General features: G+C 40.3%; 1 protein-coding gene across 1 annotated transcript; it reads right to left on the reverse strand.

Moving 5' to 3' along the window:
• Positions 1–1,284: 1,284 nt before the first annotated feature.
• On the reverse strand, positions 1,285–15,584 carry LOC131105372 (uncharacterized). Its single transcript, XM_058053413.2, has 8 exons — positions 15,075–15,584; positions 14,324–14,436; positions 12,749–12,852; positions 11,325–11,499; positions 11,135–11,243; positions 10,208–10,293; positions 9,949–10,019; positions 1,285–2,216 (listed from the first exon to the last, which is right to left on the reverse strand). The coding sequence occupies exons 1-8, from the start codon at positions 15,534–15,536 to the stop codon at positions 1,348–1,350; spliced, it is 1,989 nt and encodes a 662-aa protein (XP_057909396.2). The 5' UTR covers positions 15,537–15,584; the 3' UTR covers positions 1,285–1,347.
• Positions 15,585–15,644: the final 60 nt, after the last annotated feature.

The following is a 15,644-nucleotide window of genomic DNA, read 5'->3' on the forward strand; positions in this document are numbered from 1 at the left end:
ATTTTTTACAAAAAGTGGCCAATACTAATCGGTGGCCAATGGACGCGTTTGCCAAAATTTGAGGGGTATCGGGGCTCTACATAAAAAACAAAAATGACCCATGGGGAATCCTTAAGGTGAGAACTGCTTGCCCGAGCTTGCCCCATGTAAAATGAAAAGACTGCCATAATAATATCATATATCAATATATGCTGATAATTCATCAGATAATAGTATTGATGCATTGTATTTGGAGGAATGTCTGAAACGTATGTTAACATGGCATGCCATACTACCTTACACATGGTAGTCGTAGTAAGCAGTGATATTTATAAGTTGTGCACCACAATGAAACATTATTGAATAGACACATTTGTGTACTAGTAAAGTGTTTTGAATCCAGAAAAAAATGCTCAATGGTCAAACAATAATTTGTGAAGCAAAGGTGAGAAAAATCCTCAGAGAAATGGAAGCGCTAGATTTTGTAGCTTGTGCAAAATCAGCACTTGGTATTGGATCTAATGGGTGGTGTTTCATTGTGACCACTTCAAATTGTCACAGCAATGTGATTCACTCACCTGTGCCATCGTTTGATTTGCTGCCGCTAATAAAATACTTGTTTAGGAGGCACTGGTTCATCACTTTTTGCTGTTTTCCTTCACAAGTTGTTGAAGAATTAGACCATGTTGGCAGGGACGCCATGATAGATGTTTTCCTAGTCAAACCATCGCTGACTGGTTGATCGCCAACAAGAACGGGTGTGGGTAAAACGCGATTCTGATTGGTCCATTTCAAGATTTGCAAGGATTGGTTTGCAAATTACCACCGGAATTACGCAGTCCGTGTTTTACCAACACCCAACAAGAACCACTTTTAAAAAAACTCTTGGCAGTATGGCATGCCAAAGTGCACTTGCCCGATGGGAATATCACTGATTGGATTTACTTGCCCAAATTTTGTTTTAACTTGCCCCGGGCCATCGGTACATCGTTATTGTTGAGCCCTGCGGTATTTGTATTTTCATATTTTCTTTAAATACGTTTTACGTAAATGTAGTTTCATAGCCAATATAATCACAAATATTACTGAATGTATTTTATTCTGTATTTTTAAAATATTTATTTAGTGATGAAATACAATTTTTTATTGTATACCGTATGTATGCGGATTTATTATCCGTTCAGTCTTTAGAGACAAACAAAAACAGAATTAGGGTGGAATTTATTGTTGTATTATTGCATTACACAACACATGTGACTTTTTCGTATCGAGTGCCAAGGTTGAATGCATCGTTTGGTTTCCATTTCCCTAGATGCTGTGGTCATGTGACATGTGTTTTGTACTCGGAACGTTCATCGCAGCAGGATGTCAGCGCTCGTCGAGCACTTCCTCAGAAACAACACTGTCTTGCCGGGCACCATTTCTCTTGACGACAGCAGCAAACTGATCATGACGGAGAGCTTCAACGTCTTCAACTCCAGAGTCGCACTTCCCTTCCACACACATTGGGCCTCTGAACTGGGCAAACTGGTCCAATTCCAACCCTTTGATCAGTAGACTTTGAAGCATGTGCTCAACTCTGTCAAGTCCTTCACTGCTTAAGTCGTCCAATTGTCTGTCCAAGAGTCCATCAGCAGATTGGAAGTGAACATTGTCCAACGTATGGAATGCAAGTGGACTCCCCACAGAACCAGGAGAGTGACTTTCAGTGGCATTCCAACCCCTCTCTCGTTGGAGTGTATCATTTGTGGGTGGGCAACTGCTGTTGACGCCACTGAAGCACGGTTCAGCCTCAGGAGTCGCATTTGTCGTCATGGCAGAACCAAGATGACCAAGAAAGGTGGAATTGTGTGGAGCGAGTGTAGCATCGGAACTAGCCGAGACGTTCATAGACGCATTGGTGGCTTCAGAAACACCCTTCCTCTGATCCAATGTTTGTCGTGGCTGTTGGTCATCAGTGGGTCCTAAATCCACGCGAACCTGCTTGGCCACTTCGCTAAAGTCGCCCATGAATAAACGGGGCCTCGCTTCTTTTCCCAAATCAAGAATGGTCTCCTCGGTCTTCTTATGGTCCGTGTTCGTCTCCAACGGGGAAGAGTCTTTGGGTTTTCTTTTCCCTTCCTGGTCGATCCACGCCGCCTCTTCCTCTGACGGGAAGGATATCGTCTTCATGCTCGGCCTCCCTTCACGGTTTCGGCGAGTGAGCCATCCAGGACTAGTGACTATGTTCTTCACAGCTGAGGGGAAAAACAAACCTTGTCAAGCCTCAAAACCCGAATGTAATGCATGTCACGACGCGGCACGAACTAGGAGCGGTCATATGACTTAGTCAGCTGATGTGAAGTCCCCTCCTGATTCGCTGTCGTTGCTGCACGGAAACACTGAAGTGCCAGCAGGTGCAGGTTTTAACTGTTACTGAAACTATGAAGTGTAAATAAACTTTATGGCCATCTTAAACTGAAAATGTAATTGCTTGGAATGCGTTTACCGGTATATCGATGCCCGTTTCTGGCCTGTACTGGTCAGATTTTTATAGACGGCTTTGGTTCCGCACCAAGCAAGGAAACCGTTTAGAAGCAGCAACTGGTAGGAATACCTTTCCTTTTGGCTCTCGGTGGATAGTGGACTAAAGGATTGAGGATTCCTCAAGAGTGGAGTCCCTCAATCAACCGTTACCCCAGAGACTCAAACTTTTATACTGAGCTACTTAAAAAAGATTGCTGTGATCCTCTGTTTGTAAAAAAAAATGTTTTTTTGTCTGTCATTTTGTTCCCTTTACCGTTCAAAAGACAACTCTAACCCTTAGATGCATCAGTGGTTCAAAAATGACCCGGTCAGGTTGTTTTCTTGAAATATCTTCGCAATGAAAAACTTCTCTTCAAACTATCATTTCATATTCCAGGTATTCCTAAAAAAACATGTTTTTAATATCATTCATTCATTCATTCATTTTCTACCGCTTTTCCCTCACGAGGGTTGCGGGGGTTGCTGGAGCCTATCCCAGCTGTCTTCAGGCGAGAGGCGGGGTACACCCTGGACTGGTGGCCAGTCAATCACAGGGCACATATAGACAAACAACCATTCACACTCACATTCATACCTATGGACAATTTGGAGTGGCCAATTAACCTAGCATGTTTTTGGAATGTGGGAGGAAACCAGAGTACCCGGAGAAAACCCACACATGCACGGGGAGAACATGCAAACTCCACACAGAGATGGCCGAGGGTGGAATTGAACCCTGGCCTCCTAGCTGTGAGGTCTGCGCACTAACCACTAGACCGCCGGTTTTTAATATCATGACATTCACATTTTTAACTTATCTTTTATCAATTTTAAGAAATTTTTGTTTTTGTGTTACTACCCCAACCTTCCATAATTGGGTCAAAAATGACCCGGTCAGGTTGTTTTCTTGAAATATCTGTCATGAAAATTTTTCATCATTTCATTTTCCAGGTATTCCTAAAAAAACATGTTTTTAATATCATGCCATTCACATTTTTAACTTACCTTTTATAAATTTTAAGAAATGTTAGTTTTTGTGTTACTACCCCAACCTTCCATAAGTGGGCCAAAAATGAGCCGCATGCATTTTCTATGGAATCCAATAGGAACCTTTGATTCTTATCAACTTTGGCTGTCAGGAATAAATTAACTGTAGACCACACAGATTATATCAGAAGTGTCACCCCTCAGGAAGATTATTTTACACATAAAGTGCTAATACATGTAAGTATTATCTTCATATAATATTGTGTATGTGTCTTATATGACTGTTAGTATTATCAAGAAATGAGCCTACTTTATAACTAGCTGACACTAGCTGGCTAACATTACTATATGTATTGTTGGCCATTGCTCTTTTGTTTCCTCATCCATGCCTTGGCTGCTAGATACACAGCTGAAATGGTCCTACAGGTGCTGGATGAAATCATTCTTGTGTGGTCCTAAATATAATACTAAATTTCATACAAGTGATTATTCCTAACAAAAATGGCAAAATTGGCATAAAAACGCATTGATCCTAGTATGGGTCATTTTTGACCCACTTATGGAAGAGTGTAGGGTCCAGTCACTCGTGCATCTAAGGGTTGATGTACCGCCAAGTATTCAGGTCACAAAAACATATAGGAGATTTTGAGAATGAAATTTACCAGATAATATTACCAAGGTCACATGAGTCCCCCCCATTTTCATAGCCGTCTCAGGCATTGCCTGTTAGATTATTACACTAGTCTGAGATTTTGAGAATAAGTTGCAAGCTCATTTGTTGTATTTATGTTGGTATAGTTGTTTAAATATTTGAGCAAAAAATGTTTGTATCAAAGTGAAAGTTAGGGAAGCTGGGAAATTATATTTTGCTGAAACCTACCTACAAAAGTTTGTAAGTATGAAAGTTTGGTAATTTTCAAGATTTTCCTTTACTGGTTGTTGCAAATCAGCCCTGTCAGTTAAATATATCATATAGCAGACAAACACAGTGATAGATGAGAAGTGGAATGAAGTTGATAGGATTTACACAAAGTGTGCAATCATTATTTCAACAAAAGTAGGCAGGTGCATAAATTTGGGCACCCTTGTTTTATTGATTTGAATACCTTTAACACTAATTATTGGAACACAAAATATGTTTGTTAAGCTCACGGACCCTTGACCTGCATACACCAGTGAAACCAATCATGGGAAAGTATTTAAGCTAGCCAATTCATTATTTAAGCTAGCATCTTCTCTGAGGAGTAGAACCATGGTAGCCTCAAAACAACTCAAATGACCTGAAAGCAAATATTGTTCAACATCATGGTCTAGGGGAAGGATACAAAAAGCTGGTTCTGGGATTTCAGCTGTCAGGTCCACCCTGAAGAACATAGCGAGGAAATGGAAGACCACAGGTACAGTTCTAGTTAAGGCCCGGAGTAGCAGGCCAAGAAAAATCTCAGATAAGCAGAGGTGAACAATTGTTGGGGGGGTGGACACAGTCAAACTCAACCCACAGACTACCTCCAAAGAAGCATGCAGAAGAAAGCATGCCACAAACAGTCACTTGGACAGGCCAGCTTCATTTTGGAATAAGGTGATGTGGACTGATGAAACTAAAATGGAGTTATTTGGACATAACAAGGGGTGGTATGCATGGTGGATGAAGAACACAGCATTCCAACACCAACACTTGCTACCCACAGTAACATTTGGTGGTGGTTCCATCATGCTGTGGGGCTGTGTGGTCTATGTGTCGCATGGATTCCAGTCAGTATCAGCAGATTCTTGCCAACAATGTTCAAGAATCAGTGACAAAGTCGAAGTTGTGCCGGGGCTGGATACCTCTAAGAAGACAATGACCCTAAACACAGCTCAAATTCTACTAAGGCATTCATGCAGAGGAACAAGTACAACGTTCAAGAATGGCCATCTCAGTCCCCACATCTAAATATTATTGAAAATCTGTGATGTGATTTAAAACAGACTGTCCATGCTTGGAAACCATCAAACCTGACTCAACTGGAGATGTTTTGGAGAGAGGAATAGTCTAAAATACCTTCAACCAGAATATAGAACCTCATTGGAACCATTTATTTCTACTAAAGAAATATTTCAGTATTGAACAAAGCAAAATTTGTTCTCAATCAGAAATCACTCCACACTCTTTATTGCTCTCTGGTTCTACCATATCTTACTTATTGTGTGGAAATATGGGATAATAACTATAAAAGCAATCTTCACTCACTAAATGTACTGCAAAAAAGGTCAGTAAGGATAATTCATAATGCCGCCTACAGAGAACATACTAACTCAGAGGTCGGGAACCTTTTTGGCGAAGAGAGCCATGAAGCCCAGATATTTTAAAATGTGTATCTGTGAGAGCCATATACATTTTTTTTTAAACATTGAATGCAATAAAATGTGTGCATTTTTATGTAAGACCAACAGTTTTAGATATAATGGGCTCTAATTACGTAGACCAGGCACAATACCCCACGCCAATGGGGTGTGGCCTGCACACTTTTGTGAGCAGCGCAGTGTCTAATAATAAATCAAATACTTGTTGCCATTAATACAACTTCTGCTGCTGCATAGTTTTGCACCGTACTCCGTAGACATATTTCATTCTTTTGGCCATCGTCGTCAGAAGGCTTGGTTCTGCAGCTTTAGCTATTTGACAAAAGGAGGAAAGTTTACATTTACATGTTTTTTTTACATCTCAGTGACCGAGGTAGACTACAGCATTACCCAGTAATAATCAAGTTTTGGTGTTTGACCTGGAAAATATCATCAGGAAAGATAGACATGGTTGGCCGTATTGCAGCAGAATATAGATGGCCAAATTAAAATGCATAAGAAAGTTGTTGATTTTAAATATTATTTTTAACAGTCATTTCTGTGATGGTTTACTTTAAAATGTTAGCAAAATTTTTTTTTATTGTGGTAAGAAATGCTTGAGAGCCAGATACAGTTATCAAAAGAGCCCTACCTGGCTCCCGAGCCATAGGTTCCCTACCTCTGTACTAACTCCTTATTTCTAAAATCACAAATACTTCAACTTGCTGATATAGTTCATCTTCAAACAGCTAAAATAATGCATCAGGCTAAAAACAACCAATTAGCTAAAAATGTCATCCAATACTTCTCTACAAGAGAGGAGAAATATGATCTCAGGGAAGAAGTACATTTGAAACACTTCTATGCTAGGACTACGTTATGCTAGCCATAGCATTTCAGTATGTGGAATCAAACTATGGAATGGATTGAGTAAGGACCTCAAACAATGCACAACGATGAGCCAATTCAAGAAACAATACAAGCAGTTGATGTTTGCTAAATACAAGGATGAAGAGTCTTGAACCAGTCATGATGTGCTATATATATCACTATATTGACACTTACTATGGTACACATTATGGCATTGGATGCTCATATCACCGAGTACTTCGGTACGAGGTACATTAAAAAAAAAACAAACCTTAAATTGTATTATGGAAAGCAGGAAGTGAACAAATGTAACAGTTAGTGATTGTAAAAGTACCAGATGGAGGGGTAGGATTTAATAAGCTTTGCTTCTTCCTACTCCTTTTGGACATGTGGAACTGTGAACTGATTATGGGATGCACTCAATTGTAATCTGATGCATGTTCAAATGAAATAAAACCATTACCAAATATTGATGTCATTTTTCTGTTGGGGTGCACAAATGTATGCACCTGCCTACTTTTGTTTAAATAATTATTCCACACTTTCTATAAATCCTATCAACTTCATTCCACTTCTCATCCATCACTGTGTTTGTCTGCTATATGATATATTTAACTGAAATGACTGATCCCAATAACCAGTCATTTATAAAAGGAGAATCTAGAAAATTATCAGGGGTGCCCAAACCTTTTCATACCACTGTATTAAGGTGATTTCCTTTTTTATGTTGTAATATTACAAAAAAACAAACAAACATTTTTGTCTAAAATATGTTGATTGTTGCAAGTCAGTGTTATTATTATTATTTTAAACAGTTCCATGAGCTGGATGAAATTGTTGTGGACGAGGGGCCTGACTAACACCAGCGAGGGTTTCCCATGTGTAACATTCAACTTGGCTGTTTAGTCAATATTAAAACAGCCAAACACAACATTGACTTTTCTTCCTCTAAAAGTAAACATACAGGTCAACTTGTGCCGTTCATTACTCTTCTTTTGCATTACTTCTTTTAGTAATCCCTGGTTTATGTCATGATCTCTGCTGCCGCCTGTCGACCTTCTCTTGTAGTACATGCTGACCTGCAGAGGCGGAGCTGCCGATTATGCACGAGACCTTAACTCATCCAATCCCAGCCAGCCTTCTCCAAGTGGCCATTTGTGATTTGGACTGATATTTCACGGGATACAAAGTATTAGCATTTATAGCATAACATCTCAAAAGTTAGTTTCTACATTTTTTCGTTCTTGAGTAATCACAGCAGTAGAACATATGTACGTTTCAGCAAAATATCACATAAAAAAAAACAAAAAAAAAGCTTTTTGTGAAGATACAGTGCAAGCATAACTTCCACTTTGACACAAATGTAGCCATATATATTTAGCCTAAATGTCGAAACAATGATGCCACAAGACAACAATGGTTGTTTCACATGAAAATATGGATAAGGATTTTTTTCTTTTTTACAAAATAACACTATGAACCATTTACAAATTTCACATTGTCAACTGAACTGTGTGTGTGCACACATGCATTCATTAAAATTTCCATGCAACACGTAAGCTCCTTCGTGCTCCATGGAGAGATGCCGTTTCACTTCATGATTGCTGCGGAACATGGATTTCGATGGCAAAGATGCACGCAGAACTCTTATAAAATGCTCACATTATTCCGGCTTAAAACTGCACCAAACATGATCTTTTCTATTGTGGAGTTGCATCATCCAAAAAAAAGTGAATGAGTTAAGCTGGCTGAAGGCATTCAATTATGCCAAGTGGAATATTAGTATAGGAGAACAGCATAAAAATCCCACTTACAACCTTCTTAATCTTTTTAACATTAGAGCCCTCTTGGCAAGAAATAACACCCCTATAGTCACCTAGATTCGTACTACCCATTGTGGTAGACACAAGAGAAAACAAGACGTAAGAGAGTCAAAAGTTGGCATTGGGAGTATTTTGCGTTTGTATCTTACCAGTGTAAGATACTACATATGGAGTGTTCTCAATGCCTTATATTTGTATTTTACTTTGTCAATTTTATGCTTGAAATGCTTCATTTAGGCAAAGAAAGAATTTGCAGGAAAACTGCCACTTTTGGAATTTTGACCATCCCCCGCATGCCTCTCTTAGTGCTTTCTAAAGATATAAAACAGCTAAAAAGAGGCAGCTACACATAATGGGACACATCCATTCAGCCCATAAAGCTTGCTATTAAATCACCTCCAAATGGTTTATGGTTTTATATCCATTTGCAAAACTGTCTATTTTTAGCTTATATTTAGCTTTTTATATATTTAAAATTTAGAAAAATGTGTGTTGACGTCTCATGTTAGTCATTTCTACTATCGGGATAACCAGAGTATCGGGCGGGAGGAACCACTAGCCCAGTATGGGTAATATCTAGACCAGGGGTCTCAAACACGTGGCCCGCGGGCCAAATGTGGCCCACAGGACACTAGTTTGAGGCCCCCGCCTTGATATGAAAGTTTAATGTTAGTGCGGCCTGCGCAAGTTTGATATGGATGCTGTATGGTATCATGTACCCAGAAAAAATTATTACGTTTGATTAATGTTCATGTTAAAGGTTAAATAACTGTTAATAGTTATCCTCCCTATCCGTGTGGAAGTGGTAAGTTTTTGGCTATTTAAGTTTAAAGGAAATAACTTGAAGGCTACCGTTTAGGTCGCAAGCTCTCTAGTTTGCGAGTTAGCATGTGTCTCAAGACCCTGCAGTTGCGCAATATGTTGTAAATAAAAAGAGTATAAATGTGACTATAGTCGTGTTTTGTCATGTCTACAGGGCTCTAATAATGCTTTGTTCATTTTAATCTGAAAAAAATAATAAATTGTCTACCCACCAACTATATGTGGTTTCTTAAGTTTTCATTATTTGCCGTTTTATTATTATATTTATTTATTTATTACTGATTGATTTTCTTTATTCTTGATTTGTTTATTTTTCATCTTATTTTGTGTAGAAAAATAAAAATTAAGATATTTGAGAACAGTGGAATGTTTTATCAGAGCTTTTCTTGTAGAAAATCAAAACCAAGGCAAAGTTTATTAATTTTTCTGTTTTTAATAAATGCGGCTTTTTTTAAAACCTTTTGGAAAGCCCAGTCTCGCCCAGACCCTAGCTCCAGTGGCCCCCAAGTAAATTGAGTTTGAGACCCCTGCTCTAGACTCATTGACCCTTTGACTCGGTGAAAGATCTGCATTAGCCCTGCTGCAGACACGTCACGCTTGCTTTGAGAAACACATGAAGGTCAATATTCAGACTACTCACGGTCCTGCAGGTCACCACATGCAGAATCACAGCAGGAGCATATGGAGGGTGGCGCCTCCAAGTCCTCCCACCTGAACACACAAAAATAATATTTTATAATCAATTTTACAATCAGTTTCACAGCAATTCCTCTGCCCCTACGACGCCCTTACAGACAAGCTCAGCATCTCAATCCGTCATAGCAACGTTTTTAGCGACGGTGCTCCCAACTCCCAACACAAGAAGACCATTCAGTTGTCTTTAATGTGGTGGCGCTTACCTGCCAGTAGCTTGGTTGTAGTTACACGACTTGGCGGTCTGGGAAGTGGTGACACCGACTGACATGGAACAGTGGAGGTGCAGTACCTACACACACACACAAATGACATCAGTATGGTGTATATGTAAGGTACATAAAAGATAACGTAACATGGTTTTTAAAAAACTGTTGCATAAATATGGTTAGAGCATTTAAGAGTAGTAATAGTTCATGGCATACATATAAAATTCAGTTGAAAAAGAAAAAAGACACCCTACTATTTTTATTATATTGTATGTTTCTAAAATAACCAAATCTCCATTGTTGGCGTTTGGGTGTAATACCGCAAGGTCCACTAGGGGGTGCTAGCAGCGATGGTGGTATAGAGTAGGTGACAAAACGACAGAGGAAGAATAAATCCTGAGGGTGAATATACGTCAAGTCATCGTGGATTGTCTTCCTCATTCTATACCACAGGTTAGTACAAAGTAGAGATAATTTATATTTTAACAGCTGTAAAGAGTTTAGAAAGTTGCTAGAATAAACAGCTGACTGCTAAATGTTTGTTACAAAATGTGTTGTAGAGCATTTGAACACAAGCGAAATGGCTAATGCTAGCCAGCTTTAATGTACAGTTAATAGCATGAAGCAGGCTAATTGAAAAATGTGAAATGTGTCTAGAAACAAATTGGTAATGGTGATGTAATCATCTTATGATATCATATTATGATATAGGTGTTGTTATTTTTGAGAGGAAGAATAAATCCTAAGGGTGAAAATACGTCAAGTCATCGTGGATTGTCTTCCTTATTCTGTACTACAGGTTAGTACAAAGTAGAGCTAATAACTGATTATGGGATGCACTCAATTGTAATCTGATGCATGTTCAAATGAAATTAAACCATTACCATTACCAAAAAAAAAAGACCCCAAAAGAGTCTCTCTTACCTGGGAAAGTTCTCTGAAGAGAAAGGCATCGATTGAAAACTTCAACATGTTCGCCTTCCTTGACCAGAAGTGTGAGGAACTCGCCACCCTCAAGCTGTCCGTCATACAGCTGCAAACACAAGCACACTAATTACCGGAGACCAGGTGAGCAAGCATAAGATGGTATGATGTCATACATACACAGACACACCCATGATTGGTGATGATGTCCACTCTGGGCGTGCTCTTTGGGTCTTTGGAGTTGGTCACGTGGCACGAGTCAACATAGAGTCTCTCGCCTGGCAACAGGGTTCCGGTCTCCGCGACAAAATACACGGGTTCCCCCAAGACCACCGAGTGGCCGGTCATGATGGGTTCCCACTCGGCTGCCAAAGACAATTACAGGGCTGTGAAAATTGTTTGGCCCTTCTTGATGTACTTATTTCTTTTCCACACATTTCCACACTTAAATCTTTTACATCATCAATCAAGTGTCAATGACAACACAACACAAAATTCAGTTTTTAAAAAGGAAACTTATTAAAAAAGGGAGAAAAATGAAAACCTACTTGGCCATGTGCGAAAAAGTGATGACCCCTCCTTGACTAAAACACAACAGATTGAGATCCATCAGAAAAGGTTATAAACCCATTTTTAAAGCTTTTGGACTCCAGCCAACCACAGTGAGAGCCATTGTCCACAGTGGTGAACCTTCCTAGGAGTGGACGGCCAAACAAAATAACCCAGAGAGGTCACAAAAGACACCGCAGCAGCATCCAAAGAAGTGCAGGCCTCACTTGCCTCAGTTAAGGTCAGTGTTCATGACTCCACCATAAGAAAGACACTGGCAAAAAACGGCCTGCATGAACAAAAAGAACATTCAGGGTCTCAATTTAGCCAGAAAACATCTTGATGATCCCCAAGACCTATGGGAAAAGTATATTTCAGAAAAAGAGCATCATAGCAACAGTACAATATGGTGGTGCTAGTGTGATGGTCTGGGGCTGTTTTGCTGCTTCAGGACCTGGAAGACTTGCTGTGATAAATGGAAGCATGAATTCTGCTGAAGGAGAATATCTGGCCATCTGTTGGTGACCTCAAGCTGAAAGCGGGACAATGATCCAAAACACACCAGCAAGTCCACCTCTGAATGGCTGAAGAAAAACCAAATGAAGACTTTGGAGTGGCCTAGTCCAAGTCCTGACCTGAATCCTACTGAGATGCTGTTGTATGAATAAAAAGGCTTCATGCTGGAAAAGCCTCCAATGTGGCTGAATGACAATTCTGCAAAGATGAGTGGGCTGACATTCCTCCACAGCGCTGTAAGAGACTTATTGCAAGTTAGCACAAACGCCTGATTGCAGTTGTTGCAGCTAAGGATGGCCCAACCACTTATTAGTTTTGGGGGGAATCACTTTTTCATACAGGGCCATGGAGCTTTGGATTTCTCCCTTCATGATATATTTGCTCACAAATGTTTGATTGCAGTTGTTGCTGCTAAGGATGGCAAACACTTTTTCACACCACTGTATATCAATAACGTGGCCCTGAACACAAGAAGCTGATACCGGATCTCACCACACTCCCAATATCAACCAGGTGAGACAGAGATTGGACTTCCTCAGGTGTTTTTACCTGTGCAGACAGTCAAGCGGAAGCCGAGTTGACTTCTGATGGTCTTCATGAAGGTGGTGTGCTGGACCTGGGGTGTGTAGCCAACCTTGTAGGAGTAATGAAACCTAAAAGAAAACAACATGTGATGTTCCATTCATTGCTTGCACAAACTAACCTGTCACAGGATATTTATGGATGCTGTTACAAGGTCTGGTGGATGCACATAAATTATCTGCACTGCATTTATTAGTCTTGAGTGCGTAACAATGTCACTAGCTTGGTTAATATGCAGGTCACATGATGTCAATGGAGATTTTTTTTGGTAATGGTAATGGTTTAATTTCATTTGAACATGCATCAGATTACAATTGAGTGCATCCCATAATCAGTTCACAGTTCCACATGTCCAAAAGGAGTAGGAAGAAGCAAAGCTTATTAAATCCTACCCCTCCATCTGGTACTTTTACAATCACCAACTGTTACATTTGTTCACTTCCTGCTTTCCATAATACAGTTTAAGGTTTTTTTTTTAAATATATAATGTACCTCATACCGAAGTACGAGGTGATATGAGCATCCAATGACATAATGTGTACCATAGTAAGTGTCAATATAGTGATATATATAGCACATCATGACTGGTTCAAGACTCTTCATCCTTGTATTTAGCAAACATCAACTGCTTGTATTGTTTCTTGAATTGGCTCATCGTTGTGCATTGTTTGAGGTCCTTACTCAATCCATTCCATAGTTTGATTCCACATACTGAAATGCTATGACTTTTTAACGTAGTCCTAGCATAGAAGTGTTTCAAATGTACTTCTTCCCTGAGATCATATTTCTCCTCTCTTGTAGAGAAGTATTGGATGACATTTTTAGCTAATTGCTTGTTTTTAGCCTTATGCATTATTTTAGCTGTTTGAAGATGAACTATATCAGCAAGTTAAAGTATTTGTGATTTTAGAAATAAGGAGTTAGTATGTTCTCTGTAGGCGGCATTATGAATTATCCTTACTGACCTTTTTTTACAGTACATTTAGCGAGTGAAGATTGCTTTTATAGTTATTATCCCATATTTCCACACAATAAGTAAGATATGGTAGAACCAGAGAGCAATAAAGAGTGTGGAGTGATTTCTGATTGAGAACAAATTTTGCTTTGTTCAATACTGAAATATTTCTGGCCACCTTATGTTGTATATATTTTAACTGAAAAATATTTGTAGTACAGTGTCGCTTGTAGGGGGGGGGATTACATTTCACAAAAGTCACAAATCACTTACGAGAACTTTAAAAAATCAGAAAAAAATCTTTGATTCCACATACTGAAATGCTATGGCTTTTTAACATAGTCCTAGCATTTTAGATGGCTTTATATGCAAAATAGATTACGTACATTAATTACCTGCCTCTTTTTATACATTTTCATATCTTTAGAATGCACAAAAAGCGAAAGACGTGTTCATGTTCGGCCAAAATGCCAAAAAGGGGCAGTTTTCCTTTAAACGCTGAAGTGAGCACCTTTTTCAGTTTGATGATGAACTTTAAATGTCTTTTCTTTCAAGCATAAAGAAAGACATTTGTGTTTGAATATTACCTGTTGTAATAGCAGTGGATGGGCAGTCGGAAGGGAAGCACACGGACTATGTGGCCTTGTGGTGGCGGACTATAGTCCAGAGAATAAGTATACACCAGCTGACCACCCACTACCTGGAAGATGAATACATTTCCAAAACAACATGAATGGAAAAGGACCCTGTGCATGAAAGGTGATGTAAATATGAGGTTATTTTCAAGCATGGCCTTCATGTCCCTCACGTGCCGTACTTGAGGATTTGTGCAGTGCAAAAACATGTTCCCCTTCCATTTGCGTTGTATTTCCAATTTTTCTATTTTTTTGTTCTGTTCAAATGCAAGCAGTGCTTTATTTCTGGTGAATGTCAAAGCCAATTAAAACAAGCTCTTTGCAGCAATGGAAAATAAATAAGACATTTTGTAAACAGAATAAATGCACAAAACGCGGCAACCGTCATAAATCACTGAATGCAAAAGGGCTTTTCAACAAACAAAGCTTTCGTACTTGCCAAGTTCGCCTCGAGGCTACAAACAAATGAGCTTTTAGGAGCCGAGCAAAAGAGTCGACTCTCAGAAAGGAGCCGAACTCCCCATTTCTACTCGCGATGGAGCAAGTTAGCAAGCCAACTCGTGGAGTGTCCGGGTTGCTCACCAGTCCAATCGCTGTAAGACAACTCCTAGCGGTTGGGCGGAGAATAGCACGTCACATGTAGTCCCGAGACTAACGCAGAAACGTACCGCAGAAGCGTCCGTTGGGTGTTGAGTTTGCGTACCTGAGACGTGCTGTCACAATCCGTCAGTCTGTAATGGAAGAACAGGAAGTTCGGAGACACGGCGGTGGGCTGACAGGATCCCAGACTGTACAAGGACGGAAGTGGCCAGGCGCGTAATTGGAAGCGGTCTACGAGCACAAGCACTTCGTTCATGCTGCACCAAACCTGCACGGGGCGTGCACGTGGACCCCGGGCCGTGCTCAGGTGTCGCTGTGCCTGTGGGAACAGCAGCGAACCGAGTTCGGCGGGGATCGAGCTCCGGCGAGGCGCGGGCCGGAGCAGCTCTTTGGCCACAAGAGGCTTGTGCGAGTGCCAGAAGACCGGGAGGCGACGGAACGATGATGAGCGTTCATCATCTCTCACCAGGGGATTCGACCCCTCCAACAAAGTCACGTGCTGAGCCGGACCCCCCACAGCTGGACTGCAACAAGACATCCATAAGAGCCAGGAAACCACCAGCATGACTTGAAGGATCAGGGGGACGCCGTTGGTGCTCAGCCAGCACCTGCGGGAGCTTCCTTATCACACCTGCGCTCCTCATGCTGGGCGGATCCATCCAAACGTCGATAC

This window comes from Doryrhamphus excisus, linkage group LG5 (assembly GCF_037039965.1).
Source record: "Doryrhamphus excisus strain RoL-2023G ecotype Guam linkage group LG5, RoL_Dexc_Guam_v1.1, whole genome shotgun sequence".
NCBI lineage: Eukaryota > Metazoa > Chordata > Actinopteri > Syngnathiformes > Syngnathidae > Doryrhamphus > Doryrhamphus excisus.

Excerpts from the sequence above, each read along its gene's own strand:
- LOC131105372 (XM_058053413.2), bottom strand. The coding sequence starts at position 15,536 with ATGCTGGTGGTTTCCTGGCTCTTATGGATGTCTTGTTGCAGTCCAGCT. Across the intron at positions 11,244-11,324 it reads GACATCATCACCAATCATGG|CTGTATGACGGACAGCTTGA; the intron begins GTGTGTCTGTGT and ends TTGTGTTTGCAG. Across the intron at positions 10,020-10,207 it reads TACAACCAAGCTACTGGCAG|GTGGGAGGACTTGGAGGCGC; the intron begins GTAAGCGCCACC and ends TTGTGTGTTCAG.